The 18,695-nt window shown below is 45.4% G+C and overlaps 1 protein-coding gene across 1 annotated transcript in view; it reads right to left on the bottom strand.

Annotated features, from left to right (window-relative positions):
- Positions 1–9,156: 9,156 nt before the first annotated feature.
- Positions 9,157–18,695, bottom strand: part of GNS (glucosamine (N-acetyl)-6-sulfatase) — a 56,663-nt gene continuing 47,124 nt past the window's right edge. The window contains exons 11-14 of the mRNA XM_080811290.1: positions 17,187–17,294; positions 16,154–16,264; positions 14,406–14,566; positions 9,157–11,812 (exon numbers count right to left, since the gene is read on the bottom strand). Of these exons, the coding sequence (XP_080667416.1) occupies positions 11,734–11,812; positions 14,406–14,566; positions 16,154–16,264; positions 17,187–17,294 (459 nt within the window). The 3' untranslated portion in view covers positions 9,157–11,733. The remainder of the gene's footprint in view (positions 11,813–14,405; positions 14,567–16,153; positions 16,265–17,186; positions 17,295–18,695) is intronic.

Below are 18,695 nucleotides of genomic sequence, written 5' to 3'. Positions count from 1 at the left end.
CTGGGCTCTTTCCGCAGTTGGCTACTGTGGACATTGCTGCTATAAACATTGGGGAGCACGTACCCCTTTGGATCACTACATTTGTGTCTTTGGGGTAAATCTTCAGTAGTGCAACTGCTGGGTCCTAGGGTAGCTCTTCTTTCAGCTTTTTGAGGAATCTCCACACTGTTTTGCAGAATGGCTACACCTGCTTGCATTCCCAACGACAGTGCAGGAGGGCTCCCCTTTCTCTGATTCCCAGAGGTGGCTATTTTATTTTTTAATAGATTTTATTTATTTATTTGACAGATGGAGATCACAGAGAAGCAGGCAGAGAGAGAGAGGAGGAAGCAGGCTCCCTGCTGAGCAGAGAGCCCGATGCGGGGCTTGATCCCAGGACCCTGGGATCATGACCTGAGCTGAAGGCAGAGGCTTTAACCCACTGAACCACCCAGGCGCCCTCAGAGGTGGCAATTTTAAAAAGGCAGATTTTTCTGCATCCCACCCCAAAGCTGAATCCGTATGTCTAGGACGGGGTTTGGCAAATGCCTTTTTACCCAGCACCCCATATGTGTTCAAATACTAACTGCAGGTCTTCAGAGGGTTCTGGGGGCTGAAGGGAGACATCCGTGGGCACAGGCATCCCTCTTATGCTTTTAAAAATGCACCGTTTTTTACTGTAGTTGACACAGTGTTAACCGTAGTTGCAGGTGCACAACATAGTGATTCAACATCTTTGTACAGCGGCTGTGCTCACCACAAGTGAGGCTACCCTGTCACCAAAGAATGCTACTAGAATGCCAGTAACGATATTCCTACGCTGTCTCTGTTTTCCCCGGATGTATTCATTGCACAACTGGAAACCCATGTCTCCCACTCCCCTTCACCCTTTCTGCCCAACCCCCCATCTTCCTCCCCTCTGGAAACCATCTGCTCTCTCTATGGATCGGTTTCTGCTTTTTTGCTCATTTATTTTGTTTTTTAGATCCCACCCATATGTGAAACCACAAGGTATCTGCTTAAACAAGGTCATTTTATTTTTTTACTTTTTAAAGATTTTATTTATTTATTTGACAGAGATCACAAGCAGGCAGAGAAGCAGGCAGAGAGAGAGAGGGGGAAGCAGGCTCCCCGCTGAACAGAGAGCCCGACGTGGGGCTCGATCCCAGGACCCTGAGATCATGACCTGAGCCGAAGGCAGAGGCTTTAACCCACTGAGCCACCCAGACGCCCCAAACAAGGTCATTTTAAACTCATTTTAAACAAGGTCATTTTAAAGTCTGCAGAGGGGCTCCCTGACCTGTGGTCCTTAGCCCTGGAAAGGAGTTTTACATAAAGTAGCACCCTGTGCCTCTGACCATGGCTGCTTGGATCTTCGACTGATACAGGTTGTTAATCAGTTAAGACTCTCTCAAGGTTTTAAAATCAGCAGCACAGGAAGTTAGCAGTGTCATACTGTGACATAGTCACAGTGTCATCGTCAGAAGTGGGTACTCATAGACCTTGAGGGCCTTGTGTCAGTGGGGGGAGAGTGCGCAGAGAAAGCAGGAGAACGGAGCAAGGGAGACGCTCTGTGGCCTCCATGAGGGGGAGAGTGAGTTCAGAACCTACCCTGTCACATGCTCACGGTCCCCTCTTCTCCTCAGTGTAGAGTCCTCTGTCTACGCGCCCGTTGTGCTAACGTGCCCATTTCCACAGTGGGATCAAGGACGGAAAAAGGGAAATTTATAGCACGAAGTCCCTGTTAGGAAAGATGAAGGGCGTCAAATCTCTGCTTTTATTCTTCTAGTTCTTAGGGTGGAAGCTCTCCCAAGGTAAGCAGGAGAAAGGAAGTGCTGAAGAGTGGTAATTAATGAAACAGAAAACAGAAACAAAACCAACGCCACCAAAAGCTGGTTCTTCGAGAAGCTGAGCAGAATTAATAATTCTCTGACCGGGCTGCTGGGAAAGAAAGTGAAGGTGCAGGTGAGGAATACCAGGAGTAACAGGGTTGATGTCGCTGCGGATTGTACAGATAGTCTCAGGAGGTTCATATTTTAGGCCCAAAACTGCTGTTACTGTGCACCCCCCAGAGAAGTGAGCTCCACACATTCCTGACTCTGCCTAGTTTGTGAGTTGTGTGCCAAGTGCCGACGCTGCTACTACTTCCAGCATATCGGTTCCCAGCAGTGATCTGTACGTACATTTCATGTGTACGAGCAATGGTATTCTAAGACCACTTAAATTTACCTTCATATTACTGGAAGGACAGTAGAGTTTAGGCTTATGAAAATGAGAGCTATGATCAGGGTTCCCTCCCTCCCTCCCTACTCCCACCACCATTCCCTTTCTCTTCTCTCTTCCCCTTTCTTCCTCCTCCCTCCCTCCCTCCCTCTATCCCTTTCTCAGTCAACAGCTCGGAATTAATTTTATTTAAAAGGTGATTAATTAATTAATTTTAATTATATTTAAAAAGTGAGTCAATCTGGGGCACCTGCCTGGCTCTAGAACATGTGACTCTTGATCTTGGGGTTGTGAGTTCAAGCCCCATGTTGGGTGTAGAGCTTACTTAAAAAATAAAACAAGTTCCAAAAAGAAAAAAATGAGTCAATATGATTTACCATTAGGTTCTATGATGTCTGTATTCTTTTTTTTTTTTTTAATAGATTTTATTTATTTATTTGACAGGGAACACAAGCAGGGGGAGTGGGAGAGGGAGAAGCAGCCTTCCCGCTGAGCAGGGAGACTGATGCGGGGCTCAATCCCAGGTCCCTGGGATCATGACCTGAGCTGAAGGTAGAGGCTTTAACCCACTGAGCCACCAGGCGCCCTGATATCTGTATTCTTATAGCCACCTGTTTAATTAACCTTTCGCTTTATGTTGATTCTGTTCTTTGCAGAAAAAGAGACTTGAGTAGAACACGGAAGTGTTCTAATTTCTTTCATTCAACGTGTATCTGCAAATCTCCCTGAAGATGGGAGGTACTGGGTGGATTCTGGTGGGGAAGAGCCTCATGGCCTCTCACTTCGTGGAAGCCAGCGTCCACGTGTAATACGAATGGTAAGTGTTGGGAAAGTACAGAGTGGTACGAGCATTTACAGGGTTGGGGAAGCTTCCTTCCGGAGGTGATATAGAGCCCCGAGCTTAAAGATTGGTAGGGGTTGCCTCACAGATTCCCTAACTTACGTGAATGTTCTCTCCGCAGTGGGGACTGGTTTCCGAGGTCCTTTTGGCAGCATGTCCTATGAGCGTCACTCCTGTTGGTTTTCCTCCATTATGAGAAAAGGACTTGAGGGCTAAAACATAGTCTCTAAGTTATGAGTTCATCTTCAGCAAGGGCAGAGTTAAAAACACAGTGGCCGTTGCCCTGGAGCAAACCATTTTCCCCCCTGTAAAGTGGAGAGAGCCTTAGCTGTTTGCTTGCCTCCCAGGGCTGACGTGAGGACCAAACACCATGATGAATGTGAAGGTATTTTTGTCCCCTGTAAAGCCCAATGTAAGGTGGTATTGTTTTCCAGATTCTTGCTCCTAACGTGGAGTTAATTTCTGGCTGCTTTACCACTGGGCTAAGATGCTCACCTATCCTGTTGACACTAAAATTCATCTAGAAACATCACCTAGGATGCAGTTTGCAAAAGGGACATTTTCCCAAGCAAAAACATTTTTTGTTTGTTTTTTAAACTCTGGGTTAGGAAGGGCAACAGTTAAAGCAAAACTGAGAACACTCAAGATTCCAGGGTGATCGTTAGGACGCAAGTAATCAGCACTCAGTGCCGTCCCTCGCACTGCCTGTAAATATGGTGCCAGACTGTAGCCTGTCTTCCCTGACAAGTCACAGCCACTGTGCTTGGGGCCACTGGGACTGGGGATCCCTGTGCTGTCCCGCCCCCGTGAGGCGAGAGCGATACTGAGATACCCAGACCAGAGGGCCACCTGTAGGCGCAGCCCAGGGCCTTCCCCCTAGTTTCTAGTCGGTGTGGTTGTGTGTGTGAGAGCCCCAAGACAGGACTCTCCCTGGGGACTGGGCTCAACATCTGCAGTGCTCAGCATTTCATAGTCCATCTGGAATCAGCCAGTTGGGCAGCTTTTAGACAGGCCAGGGCTCCTCTGCAGGTTGACTGTGAACCCGGGCAGTTGCTAGGGCCTCCCGCGGCACCACACAGGGCGGGATGACCTGCGCTGCGCTGAGGACCAGACTTGGTACCCCAGGCTTCATTTTCCGTGGGAGCAGCCGTAAAGGCGGAGCCGAAGGTCGAAGGCTCCCCTGATAGATGACAACATTGGTGAAGAGAATCCCAGGTGTCATGTTGATCTCAGGCCTGATGACATCGGTGCTTGCCTGATCTGGGAGGTGCTGGCAGATGGGGGTACTGGGGAAGCCACGTATACAGAGGAGCCATTTCTCAGACTTAAGCAGGACAGACTGCACTGCGTTTCTGAGCTACTTGGCTAGCACTGGGACGAGGCAAAGGAGTCATGAGGGATGACTGTGTTTTGGACAACAGGGGGCCTGGCTTCCCAAATCAAGTCCAAGTGTCCATGTGCTGTAGCCGCTGAAAGAGCTGGTCGCCCCCCATGCAGCACTCTCTCCCCCGTGCGGCTTCTGGGAGGTACAGAGACGTGCTGGAGAGAAGACTGGATTTGTGACCGGAGCCTGCCAGCCCAGAGTCCGTGAAAGTATTTTCCAACATGTGCTGAGAACATCTAAGCAACCATTCCAAAGAAGCTTCTACTTGGTTTTGGAACCGTAGCTGGGAGCGTGTTTGTTTATATTCTTCATGTACATAATACATGTAAAACTCTTTCCCACCTTGGAGATAAGGTGAGCCTCTACCACTAGACAGCTTTGTCTTATCTTGGGTACCTACAATTGAATAGGTTTTGGCAAAAGGCTTGCCTGTTTCCTTATTGGTAAACAAGTTTTGTCATCGTATCAGTCCTGTATTGCTGCATATTACTTCCAAATCAGCTTACACATACATTCTATTGCATGGTTTCTGTGGGTTTGGAGATGGGAAAGCAGCTTAGCTGAATGGTTCTGGCTTGGGTGGCTCTTTGGGAGATGGTGGTTCGGGGGCAGCAGCCGTGGTTAGCACCCTAAGCCTTGACCGGGCGGGGCTGGAGGATCTGCTTCTGAGACGGCTTGCTCACCTGGCTGGCTGGCAAGGTGGGGCTGGTTGTTTGTAGGAAGGCTCAGATCCTCACCCAGACCCAACCGCAGGACTGCTGGCGTGTCTTCGTAACATGGCAGCAGGTTTCCTCCGGAATCATCCGAGAGAGAAAGGAGAAGCGGTCAGGTCTTCCGTGATCTAGCTTCGGAAGTCACATGGATCCCAGTATCTTGGCTGCTGGGTTACCACAGCTGTTCTGGAAATACATGAGGTCTGAAGAGAGGAGCTGTTGTTGACTTTTTTTCCAACAGCCATGCTCTGGGGATAAGAAACCACTGCATGGTAGGGACTCCCCTCCTTCTTCGTCTGAAACTAGTTTCCCTGTGGTGCAGGTACTAGGGACAAGTCCTCCCACCCACCCCCTTTTCTTGCAGTCCGTTAGTATTTGCTTTACATATTTAGATGCTCCTATGTTGGGTGCATAGATACTACAGGAATGTTTAGAAACATATCCTCTTGTTGGATTGACCCCTTTACCATTATGTAATATCCTGCTTTTTTTGTTTGTTTAGATTTATTTATTTGACAGAGAGAGAGAGATCACAAGTAGGCAGATAGGCAGGCACAGAGAGGGGGAAGCAGGCTCCCTGCTGACCAGAGAGCCCGATGCGGGGCTCGATCCCAGGACCCTGGGATCATGCCCTGAGCTGAAGGCAGAGGTTTTAACCCATTGAGCCACCCAGACACCCCTGTCCAGCTTTATTAGCCTTTGTTTTACAGTCCGTTTTGTCTGTATGTAGCTGCTGCCCTGATTTCTTTTGGCTCCTTTCCATGGAATATCGAAATTTTTTAGCCACTTCAGTTGTGTGTATCCTTACAGCTGAAGTGAGTCCCTTGTCGGCAGCATGTGCATGGTCTTGTGTTTTTTGTGATCAGAGAACTTAGGTCTTTTACTTTTTTTAAAGTGGATTCCACGCCGGATATGGGGGTTCAACATGGGGCTGAACTGACGACCCTGTGATCAAGACCTGAGGTGAGATCGAGTTGGACGTTCAACTGACTGAGCCACCCAGGTGTCCCAGCTTGTTTACATTGAAGCATTGATACATATGTACTTACTGCCATTTTGACATTTTAAATTTATTATTTTTACTGCCATTTGTTAATTATTTTCTGGCTATTTTACAGCTCCTGTTTCTTGGTTTCTTCCTTTTGTAGTTTGGGGACTTTTCTGTATCTACTACTGGCTTTTGTATGGTGGTTACTATGAGGCTTAGAGATAACTTCTATTTCTACCAGTCTAAGTGGATAACTTAAGTTTGAACACATTTTTACTATCCCCCCTTAATGTTCTTTATGTCACATTTTACAACTTTTATCTTGTGTAGCCCTTAATTATTATACTTGTCTTTTGATCTTATACTACCTTTGAGATTAATCCATGACCTTTAGTATATATATGCCTTTACTGGTTAGATTTATATTTTCAAATATCTTGTGACTAATTAGCACCCTTTTTGGCTTAAAAAAGGCCCTTTCACATTTTTTGTAAGGGCAGTTTAGTAGTGATGAACTCCTTTAGCTTTTGCTTGTCTGGGAAACTCTCCTTCAAATCTGAGTAACTTTGCTAGATAAGAGTATTCTTGTTTGGAAGTTTTTCTCTTTTTAATCTATATACTGTCCTAGATGTCAGAAACAGAGTAATTCATTTCCTAACTATGCTCACTGCCTGGTAGTGTAGGCATGTGTATGGATAATGGAGGAGGGAAAAATCCTTCTTAGATCAGCGACAACAGAGTTTAACAGAAAGATGGGCTTTGTGAGCTTGGATAAATTCAGCTGAAGGAAAAAAACCTATTCTGCAGAGGTCTTCTTTCACAAAAAATACTAATTACAGGCATCCTCTGAATCTCTCCATCCTATCAGCACCAGTCAGACCTGCAGATTAAGAGAATATACTTAAGATTATTTTAGAAGGGGAGAGAGAGTGTATGTGCATCCATGAGCAAGGGGAGGAGCGGACGGAGAGGGAATGGATCTCACGCAGACTCCCTGTGTAGTTTGGAGCCTGATGCGGGGCTCGATCTCACGACCCCAAGACCATGACCTGAGCTGAAATCAAAAGTCGGATGCTTAACTGACTCAAGCCACCCAGGCTCCCTAGGTCAAGGGAGTATTTATGGATCTCAGTTTTCCTGGGCACAAGGTGGTCATGGAAGTCTCCTCTGGAAGACCCAGTATTAGAATAGTTTACTATCTCCTCTATGACAGTCCAGGAGTAGGCTCCCATGTCCCACATCTAAATCTTGTCTTCTGTGGGAATTCCTAGGCCATCCATAGAGGTCTCAGCACAGGGCTTCCAGCTTGGGGACTTGAGGTTCTCTGGTTGTCTGCTCTTCCCACAACACACTTCAGGGTAAGTACATGTCCAGCCTTTCAAGCCCCTTGCTAGTACAGAAAGAAGAAACAAAGACCAAGTTCTATAGGGGATTTGATTCTACAGGGCAGTGTACAGTCTCAGTGGGAATAGGTGGGATAGGGCAGAAAAAGGGATGGAGCACCGGGCTACCTCAGTAGGTAGATCGCATCCAACGCCGGATCCTGGGGTTGTGAGTTCGAGTCCCACGTTGGGTGGAGAAATTACTTAAATGAAAAATCTTAGAAGATCGATCTGGTAGAGACTATACTTGGCCTTACTTTGTCTATACAAAGAAATGTTCTTTTTCGTTGGATTCACCTTGTGATACACTCAAGTTACTTTTTTGGAATTTACCTAAGCATTAGGGAAATAATAGAAATACACTTCTGTTTGGGCACTTCTAAAAAAGATTTTAAGTGGGCGCCTGGGTGGCTCAGTGGGTTAAGCCCCTGCCTTCGGCTCAGGTCATGATCTCAGGGGTCCTGGGATCGAGTCCCGCATCGGGCTCTCTGCTCGGCAGGGAGCCTGCTTCCCTCTCTCTCTCTCTCTGCCTGCCTCTCTGCCTACTTGTGATCCCTCTCTGTCAAATAAATAAATAAACAAAATCTTTAAAAAAAAAAAAAAGATTCTAAAAAAAAAAAAAAGATTTTAAGTAATCTCTCTACCCCATGTGGGGCTTGAACTCATGACCCCAAGATCAAGAGCCACATGCTCTACCCACTGAGCCAGCCAGGTGCCCCTCAATTAGTTAATTAATTAAAAGATTTATTTATTTGACAGAAAGAGAGATCACAAGTAGGCTGAGAGGCAGGCAAAGACAGAGAGAGGAGGAAGCAGGCTCCCAGCTGAGCAGAGAGCCTGATGCGGGGCTCGATCCTGGGACCCTGGGATCATGACCTGAGCTGAAGGCAGAGGCTTTAACCCACTGAGCTGAGCCACCCAGGCGCCCCTATTTTTTAAAGATTTTATTTGACACGCAGAGATCACAAGTAGGCAGAGAGGCAGGCAGAGAGAGGGGGAAGCAGGCTCCCTGCTGAACAGAGAACCCGACGCGGGGCTTGATCCCAGGACCCTGAGCTGAAGGCAGAGGCTTAACCCATTGAGCCACCCAGGCACCCCTCAAATTGAAAGTGATCTGGCAACTTTATGGTTGTCTTCGAACATCTTGTTTTTCTACTTGGATTTCATAATTTGTAAGATAGGAGGCAACCTCTTAGGTCAGGGATTGGCAAATCCTGGCCTGTTTGGTAAGTAAAATTTACCAAACATAACTACTCATACTAAGTACTGTGTTCCAACAGCAGGGGTAAGTAATTGTGATAGAGACATCCCTTGAAGAACAAGTCTGTCAGCCCCCATCTTAAGTCCTTTGTTTAGGGCACTACATCACATCAATGGACATCAAAGCACCTTGGAAGTTAAGCTTACTTGTACCTAATTTAAAGTCTGCCAGGATAAGACTTTTCCTGCAAAGTGGTAAATGCATAAAGATTTATCATTTTTCTCCATGGTGCTCATTCAAGGCTATTACAGAAGAGCTTTCCAGGTAGAGACTACAGCACCCAAGGAGGAAAGGCCTGTTCTCCAGTCTTAGGTGAGCGACAAAGATTAACCGGCATCTTGTCAGAATGACTACTTGTGGACTGAAACAAAGGACACATTCCCACTAGAACAGAAATAAATTTTAATTTGTTGAAAAGTGCAGCAGTGAACAGGGTCTTTTGAAGGGCACTTTCTAAGTCAGGTGACTGAGATGACACAAAGCCAGGGCAGAGTAACTTTTAGGAACAGATGACACAAACACAGGAATTCACAGAGATCATGGGACCTAAGTGGTCAAAGTAAAGAACCCAAATACTCCATCTAATTCATTGGTAGATCAATGGTGGAAATATCCTTTGATGTACCTTAATAAGGACCCTGTAACAGTCTATCTTCTTTTGTTAAAGCACTAATTCTTAGACACCAAAAATAAATTTAAGAATATTTCTCACAGATCAAGGTATAACACTTCCACGGTTATGGTCAGTATTTTGTACAAACCCTTAGTATTGTGAATTAAAACGTATTTTACAACAGTACTGTTGGTCAAATTCAAAGATGCTCAAAAGGGGTTCTCCACTGGATATTTGAGGGGAAGCTTTTAATAGGGAATCTTATAAGGCAAAAATCTCTGTTCATTCCTGTGGCCTTCGGTCACTCTTAATGGTTACACAATTTTCTCCTCTGAAGGACACCAACCAGTCCAGATGTGGCCTTCGTAAAAGAGAAAATAATCAAAATCCAAATTCATACAATTAGGAGAGAAAGAAGCCAAGCCTCTTGCAATGTGTTCCTTGTACATACATTCTGTAAAGTTCAGTGCATTTTGTAGTCTGCTAGGCTATGAATTTGAGAGATGATTTTAGTACAGATCCAGAATGAAGCCAGTCTAAGAAAAAGTCAGATTATAGGCCATTCCCAAGTTAGTAAGAAATGTACCAAATACAGGAGGTACACAGAGCTGGCATCCCATCCCACCACCCGAACACGGTCCGCTGAGTGTTCAGAGCAGTGTGGCCAGGTTCCTGTGGGCAGTGGACTTGGGTCACTCTTATGACTTTATCTGCTCTCAGGAACCAGAATCAGAAAACTGAATAATAGGACATCACAATATAAGACCTGGTAAGAGTTGGTTTCTTTTTATTCGGGAATAACTATGGTCAACTTTCAGTAAGGTAGAAGTTGACTGATTAATGTTAAGAATCAAAGTGTAGAGTAAAGCTGATACCCATATTTAACATTGTAGTTTGCTTTTAATCACAAAATATTTAGAATTTCTTCCCCTAAAACATTCACAGCAGAGGTGTTCATTTTACTTGCCAATTTCACCTCTAAATACCACCACAGTTACTGGGATTGCATGAGGTAAAGGAACAACCCAAAGGCTATTAACCCAGCATGGCTCCGGATCTGGAGTTCTGATAGAGAAGTTGCTTACAGCCATGTCTTACAAAGTGCTTAAAGCTCGACCTAAGACCTTAAATAAAGCTAAAATCACTATTGCCTGAGTTGAACAGGTTATAAACCACAGCTCTCTTCCTCCTCTCCCTGCTGTTCCAACCACAGATTAGCTTTCTTGTGAAGAAACCAATAGAAACCAGATTGGTCTTGGAGCCCAGAAACCTACTAATGTAGGTGTTCTGTACAGTCAGGAAACTTCCCCAAGGTCTGCTTTTGACAGGGGAACAGTGAATGAGGCCGAAACTATGCGAGACTCCAAACCCTCAGGCAGAACTTCTCTACAAGGGAAGAGAGTAGTGTGAAGCAAGCTGGAACTCTGCGTCACCTGTACTGGAGGAACAGAGTGTCCACAAAATGCGGAGTCAAAACCCAAACGCAGGCTCCCTGCCACACAGGCACTTACACCGCCCCAGCTGCAGCCCTCCCCCCCTCAAGCCGGGAGCCCAGCTGCAGAGGCCCTCAAAGTGCAACCTTCACCAGCCCGTAGAAGTTCTTTCTCTCTGCTGAGATTCCTAAGCCACGTTGCTGTTCAGATCTCAGAGGGGTAATAATCAAGAGAAGAGACGTTCCCTCTTGTGGTTAGCATGTGGTGAGCGGCCCCCAGGAAGGAGATGGCTGTCACCTTTTAGAACTACCTGGAATTAGCCTTTACTGAAAACTTACTGTTCTCTTTCAGTGTAGCACCAGCCCAGAATGCAAAAGAAACGAAAACAAGAAAAACCCAACAACAGAAAACAGTGCTTGGTTGACAGACAGGTTTGGAATTTGTGACCTTATCACACTGTGATGTGGATATTATAAACAGTGTATTTCCACTAATCTGACAACGGTGGTACTTTTTGCTCTGATGGTTATTCAAGGCGTGTGATGTTGGTATTTGTGAGAGTGAAGTGGTTGAGCTGTAAAATACACCCCCCCCCCCCCAAGGACCGCCGTTTATCTGAATGGACTTACAGATCCAGACTCTGACCACACGGGGAATCATCAGGAACTGGAACCCCAGGAAAGGGAGCATTTGTGATTAGGTGAACGAGGGATCAGGGCCAGCCATCCCTGACGGAGGGGCAGAGTTCACAGTTTAACACATTGCACAAGGTGGTCAGCTGACTGGGTTGCCTTTTCAGACGGGACCTAGAGCCAGTCCAGAAAGTCTTCCAGGCGCGGTCTTGCGGACTAGCTACAGATACCTACTACAATCACTTCTTCAGACAGAGGCGTGCGGGGACCCAGTGCAGAGGTTGCTACAGAGGAGGTTTTGAAAACCTTCGAGTCCTGACACTGCCATGATTGTTGAACATGAGACGAGGGTCAAACCTGTATCTGGGGAGGGGGAGAAAAAGGATGTCACATTAACCCGAGTTAAGCCACTGAGTATTCAGTCAGAACGTTCAGTGGAAAGGATGGCAGGAAGGAAGATCAAAGGAACCATTAAATCACTAGAAAGGAATCCAGCAGCAAAGTCTGTAGTACAAAACAGAAGCGCTGAATAATTAAGAGCATTTCCTGCACAAGGAAGCAAGCACAAAAACAATGTAGTGAAAAGCAAAGAGGAGAAAAACAAGGTTATTCTTGAGAGGCATTAGGAGGTGGCACGATTTGAGGTAGGTTTTGTTTTGTTTTCCTCTTTTTGGGGGCAGTTTGGAGGCATCCTGAGGGTTTAAAGCAGCCAAATGGCAGTCTAGCCCTTGCTGGAGCCCCAGCAGCCGCTTCAAAGCCCTTCCATTCACTGTTCAGACAGAATGACAGGTAAGAGCACAGGTGTGCACCTCAGACACAAGTAGTTTCCATCTGGCTCATTATGAACTGAGGTAGGTCATTAACCTATGGCTACCACTAAAATAGTAAGGCATTTCAATTCCTGTGAAATATCTACCATTCAGCTTTTACTCTTTTCCTTCGCTGGTAAAATTAAAACAGATAGCTGGAAAGACAATTTACATGTGTAGTCTACATAACACTGTATTTTACTTCTACCTGCAATTTTTTGGGATAAACTCAACCAGCATTATTTGAGAACAAGGGTGAGCCATACCCTCTCTGTCCCAACGACTCAACTTTGTTGCTGTATGTAAATGAATGAATGTGGCTATTTTCAAAGGGTGGTGGCTGGATTGGGCCTGTAGGATCTAGTCTGCTGACCATTTTCAGAGGATTTCACAGGCCTAGGTGGGTGGTGGCAAAGAATAAGCTACTGCTAAGGAATTCAAAAGCAACCAGGTGGGTGAAATAGCTGAGGCTAACACGAGGAAAGCCGGCATCTACTGTCTCGGTTATAAGCTTCGTAGAACGTGAGCAAGACAATGAAATTATAGTTACAACCAACAAAGCTTGCCTGGGAATCAGGTCTTGCTCTGTCAGCTGTAATGGCGACGACGCTTGGGCAAATTTACCCGAGGGCTCAGCGCAGCTGCTTGGACATTCTATCTTCAGTCCTAACACTTCAGGCCTGATGCTCAGTCTCCATTTGAGATTTAATTAGAGGATGGATTTAAGTTCCAAGAGTCATCCAGAGACTGCTCTAGACATCTAATTTTATTTGATAAAACATTCTGAGCAAAGCAGCTGCTGGAAACCACAGAATCATCATGTGTCAACCAGAAGTCTTGTGTCTTGTACTTTAGAGAATGAATTTCCTACCTCAAGGAATGGCCTAAGTGAGGCTGCATCTCACTCACCTGGAGAAAAGCTCCAAGTTGGGCAGTCAGAATGCTTGACTGATGGCTGCATTAACAGGGTTATCCATATAAAAGAAGGCTTAAGTGATATAAAATTACGATAAATATTGTCTTTTTATATTGTTACCTAGTTTGTTTGCTGGCCTCCATGTCTCTCTCTGGCTCTACATGCAGCATTTAGGAAAAGTGGGATTTTTTGGGTTTTTTAAAGATTCTTTTTAGAGAGAGAACAGGAGCAGGGAGAAATGGAGGGGAGAGACTCTTAAGCAGATTCTTGTTAGCTGAGTTCAGAGCCTGATGCAGGGCTCGATTCCATGAGCCTGAGATCATGACCTAAGCTGAAATGAAGAGTTGGATGCTGAACAGAGCCTCCCAGGTGCCCCTACATTTCTTTAATAAAACCATCTATAATCCAGTTTCTCTGCTCATCACATATATTACTGAAGACAGCTCACACAAACCTAAATAATTGAGTTACTACTTAGGTTACTATTTTCCATCAGCTCAGGACATCAATCAAAATAACTAAATCCTTTTCTGGTGAAAATTCAACTTTATAGAGTTCACAGTCTTCAAGCATAAAATGCCAAGTTTCTTGCTATAGGCAGCTCAAATTCATGGTGTGCTGAGACCCAGTGTCATTGGAGAGAAGTTATTTCAGAGTAATGAGTGGGAGGATGAGGGCTGGCTTAGTAGGTGATAAAAATCTTTTCTCCCTCCATATACTATGTGGTCTTAACGCATTTCAGCATTTCAGAGTCTATACCTTCTAATTCATTTTGTGTGTTTAGCATATTAAATTTACTGGCAAGCATTTAAGTTTCTCCAATTGGGGTTTCTGAGAAGTGAAATGAAGGCTTATCCTCTTGGAAGTGCTAGGGAACAGGGCAGCACTTGGTCGGCTTACTTTGAAGAAACCCCAGCTGTCACCAGTGCAATCAAGTTGGTACCAATGCAAGAATCACACGAGGAAGGGGAGGGAGGAGAGTCCCATGTAGCAGGGAGCAGGGCTAGGCCTCCAGCTAAAGCAGCAACTGGCACCGGAGAGCAGAAGTTTCAAAGAGCTTATTTTCTCAGCACAGGAGGTGAATGCACGAAGATGCAGTATTCCTACTACAAAGGAGAATAATGAGAAACAGCTCAGAGCCAAAAGGACCCCTCAGGCTGCCCCTGGCTTCAAGAATGGCATGATTGCTATAGACAACTTGTCAAAGCCATCGAAGACAGTGGAAACTTACCCAGGGTCAAACACTCCTGGAGTGCGACAGGTTGGTCCAGAACAGGACTGTAACATCATTAGCCGGTAGTTCATTTTTCCTAAAAGCTCTGGGTCTATACTTTTAGCAATGTTCGTGATTTGGTCTGGATCTGCAGTCAGGTTATACACTTCTACAAATACCTACAAGAATGAAAAGATGGGGGAAGGAGGTTGAGAGCAAGCATTATAGTTGAAGTACTCCCTGTGTGCGTGATTTCTAAATGGGAAGGGATGAGGTGGACAATGCTGTGCCCAGGAGAACACCATCTGGTCTTCACGTCCTCAGAGAGCCCGAGGATAAACGCAAGACCACAGAGCATGTTCTTGGGGTTAAGGAACTTCAGGTTCATGGCCCACGTGCTGGAAACGGGCCTCCAGCACACCCTGTGCTTTTCAGCAGAGACAAGAAGACAAATTTACTATCTTTCATAATAAAAGCAGAGAAAAGAATGCAAGACCCTCAAATAGCAAGGTCTCAGAAAGTCGACTCAGTGCTAATATTGTTATAGAAGTGAGATTTGACATTTGAAGGTTTATTTTTGTGTTAGAATTGTTAAGACTCAAATGAGAATAAATATGAAAGTACTCTAGCCTGTGTTGTACAGATGCTATAGTTTCCTGTTTTAAAAAGCAGTTTTGGATGTCCGACACCAATTGGGAAAGGACACAATCCCATTATTTCTGACACTAGACAGATCTAATATCACTATTATCTCCCCTCCCCCCAACTCTGTACTTTATTCTCCAAGGGACAGGATAGGAAGATGACAGGTAAACATCACGGGGAAGGAGGAACAAGAACCGATTCTGAATGATGCTCTTCTGCCTGCTGTCCAAAGTGCTTCTGACCCACAAACGAGTGGTGAGCAAGTCCTTTTCCAAGAAACACAGTGAGTGTCGGCTCCACCGGGCAAGATGTGGGATGCCAGATGGGCACGTGCTGATAACAGTGTGAAAGCATGAAGGACTGCAGGGCGGGAGGTCCTTAGACAGTCCATACTGGTCTCTGGGTGCTAAAAGCCACCTTCTCACAAGGATGGCGCCTCTGGTTTTGCTTTTGATTGTCCACTGCTCATCTATCTGAGCAGCTCCAGGCTGGGCTATTGTGGGGACCGAAGTTTCTGAACAAGCTGGTTGTTAGTAAGCCTTCTGGCAAATGTCCCAACTCCTTTTACCTCCATAGAAGTTGAGGTGTCTTACTGTGGCCCCAAACTAGCAGGGAAGCAAACAGAGCAGGCATGCAGCGATCTGAACAAGTGGACGGTGCCTTTAAAGTGTGAGTGAGTGGTGCCAGGAGTGCAGAAGATCCCATCCAGAAGGGGCACAGTTAGAGAAATGCAGTATGGCTTTGTGGAATTCTGTGTTTTTTTTGTTTTTGTTTTTTTTTTTTTAAAGTTTAGAGAGAGAGCGAGCAAGCACACGTGAGTTGGGGGAGGGCAGAGGAGGAGGGAGAGAAAGTTACAAGCAGACTCTGTGCTGAGTGTGGGGCCCAGTCTCAGGACCCTGAGATGCGACCTGGGCCAAAACAAGAGTCACACACTTAACTGACCGAGCCTCCCAAGCACCCCTCTATTTTCTGAACTGAAGGAAGCCTCAGTAGAAGTACAGATAAGAAACCTATCTTCCTTAGGAAACAGCCTTGGAATTGTTATTCTTCTGCTACCTCAACCAGCCAGCAGTGCATCGGCAATAGGACGCAAGGGGATGGGGGAGACAGGGCCTTCTTACCTCCTGGTCATCGAACTCACAATACTGTAAATTCCACTGCGCCGACAGGGTCCTCACACAGGCGTAGGTGTTATTGTAAGCATCTTCACAGACACAGTCTGGGAAACATTGCTGTAGGGATATTCAGAAAGTTAGATCAGGAGAGTTCTGTAGTAACAAATACCACCTGCCTACAGGGGCAACCAAGTTGGCTCAAGCCAGACCCACCACTGGATAGAAATTAGGGAACTTTCCACAGAGAAGTAAATCAAAGGTAGATGTGGGGCTTTGTTCCTTACTTGTGGCTCACTTGATTAAGGCTGTTTGTGGTAGTTCTGCTTACAGACTCTTGGCATCACCGTCTGCTAATCTCATGACAAGAATGTGTTGTAGTGAACAACTAGAAAATGGACGGGATAGATGCTAAGGAGATGAAATCAATCTCCCAGGAGTCACGTCTAAGGTCTGTTAGGAACTGTCATCTTAACAGGTTGGAGAAAAAGGCTCAGGTTAGCTTTGTGGAATCAGCTGCAGGTAACTTATGTCTTCATGTCGTCCTTACCGACTTCCTTACACTTTGGTATTGGGCTTCTCTCTGGAGTTGACTTTCCTATTTCGCATCATCCAAAGTGAGGCCAACATTGCTCCCACCACCTTCATGACCAGCCTGGATGCCACCAAGCAAGACACTTAGGATGGCAGTTACATATAACTGTGGTGACACAGTATCTTTTCTGAGGGCTGCTGCTAACCTCCCCCATAAACGATGGTACCACTATTGGGAAGGGGAGGAAACCAAGAAGGGGAATGAAAAAGAATATGGGTAGATACATGTGGCTGGTTAGGAAATTGAAGAATTCAAGGTGCACATTCTGACAATAGGACAGAAACATCATTTTCAGGATTACTAAATTTGACTGGTCTACTAATTTCTAGTTAAGTGACAGAGGACCAAGACTCAGATTAAGGGTTTTAATACTTGACACATCTAAGCCAATGCCTTGCTGTGCTACTGGTAAGAAAACTGTCTAAGACAACTCAAGCTGCTACTCACAGATACTCCAGGACTCAGCAAAGGACAGGTTGGGTCGGTGACATTACGGCCTTCTCCTTGATACTCCACCAAGACATCTGATCGCCAAGTCAGATTGCTGGCACCTTTCTGGAAGAAAGAGCAGAAGCGGTTTCTGTGAGGCGTATAGACTGTGATTAGGATCACAGAGTTCTATTCTGCTAAAGGGGAGCGGCGGGTCAAAATGAATTGGATTATTCATTCAGTAGCTGCAGAGAATGGGAAAACCTGATGCAGATGAAGGCTTCTATCATGTTTGGTATTTCAGAGCACTTACAGATGATAGAAAATGCTTTGAGCATTAATACCTCTGTGAAGCAGGCTGGGAATGGAAACTATAAACTCTTAAGAATTCTTCTAGGGGCACCTGGCTGGGGCACTTGGCCAAGTGTCCAACTCAGGTCTGATCGTGGAGTCGTGGGATCAAACCCTGTATTGGGTTCGTGTTCAGCGTGGAGACCACTTGGGTGTTCAGCGTGGAGTACACTTGGGTTCCTCTCCTTTGCTCTGCCCCCCTCCCAACATGTGTTCCCTCTAAAATAAATAAAACATTAAAAAAATTCTTCTAAACCTATCTGATGAGGAAATTTATAGCCAAATACACACAAGGCTAAAAATTAAATATTAAAAACGGCTAGTGTGCTAAGGAATATAACAGGTTCTAAGTTCTTGGTTGGAATGAAGATACCATACATACAGGAACTCACTTAATCTTCACTCCGCATTAGTGGAGTGACAGGAAAGAAGCAACAGTGTTTGAAATGGGAGAGTTTAAGACAGGAACACAAATGGTGTAAGGAATAAGGTTAAAGTAGTGAAAGGAAGTTCTGGATCAAAAGAACAATATGAGCACGGTTTCCCGAAATCCAGCTTTTAGATAAGGAATGGAGCGAGAGGGTGGTAATTAGAACACAATCAAGGCTGTGCTTTAGAAAAGTCATCCTAGTAAGCAGAATCTAGAGATGGAGTCAAGAGATGGGGGATGGGGAGACCAGGTTAGAATGCGCTCCGAAAATGGTCTGCAGGCTTCCTAATCGCAGTCTGGTTTGTGGTGTTAAAAAGGAGACAGCAGGCCCCAAATGGAGTCACTTGTACTAAACCCCACATCAACAAACCAAGACTTAACACCTAAGCTAGTTGCAGTTGCAATCCTCCAGGAACATAACTTCACCAGTCAACTTGGAATTACTTGGTTAGCACTAATGAGGTACTCTGCCCCACAGACCTTCCTGTTCCCCTCGGGAGGGTGACCTTACCTGAAACAATGCATTCTTTGTTAATAATTTCCATATCCACCCCCTTTCCACCTTAAACTTTCCCTTTTCTACAGCTCTACAGCGGCTACCTTCTATCTTAGATGAGCTGCTGCCTGATTCATGAATCACTGAATAGATTTTTAACAGATCAGATAGCAGTGCCAGGAGCTAAACCTCTGACAACACTCTGGGACAATAAGAACCCTTGGAATGATACTTGCAAACCTATTTTTTT

The sequence above is a fragment of the Martes martes genome, assembly GCF_963455335.1.
Source record: "Martes martes genome assembly, chromosome: 8".
Lineage (NCBI taxonomy): Eukaryota > Metazoa > Chordata > Mammalia > Carnivora > Mustelidae > Martes > Martes martes.
Note: the sequence above shows the minus strand (reverse complement) of the source record. Positions and strands in the feature narration are given on the sequence as shown.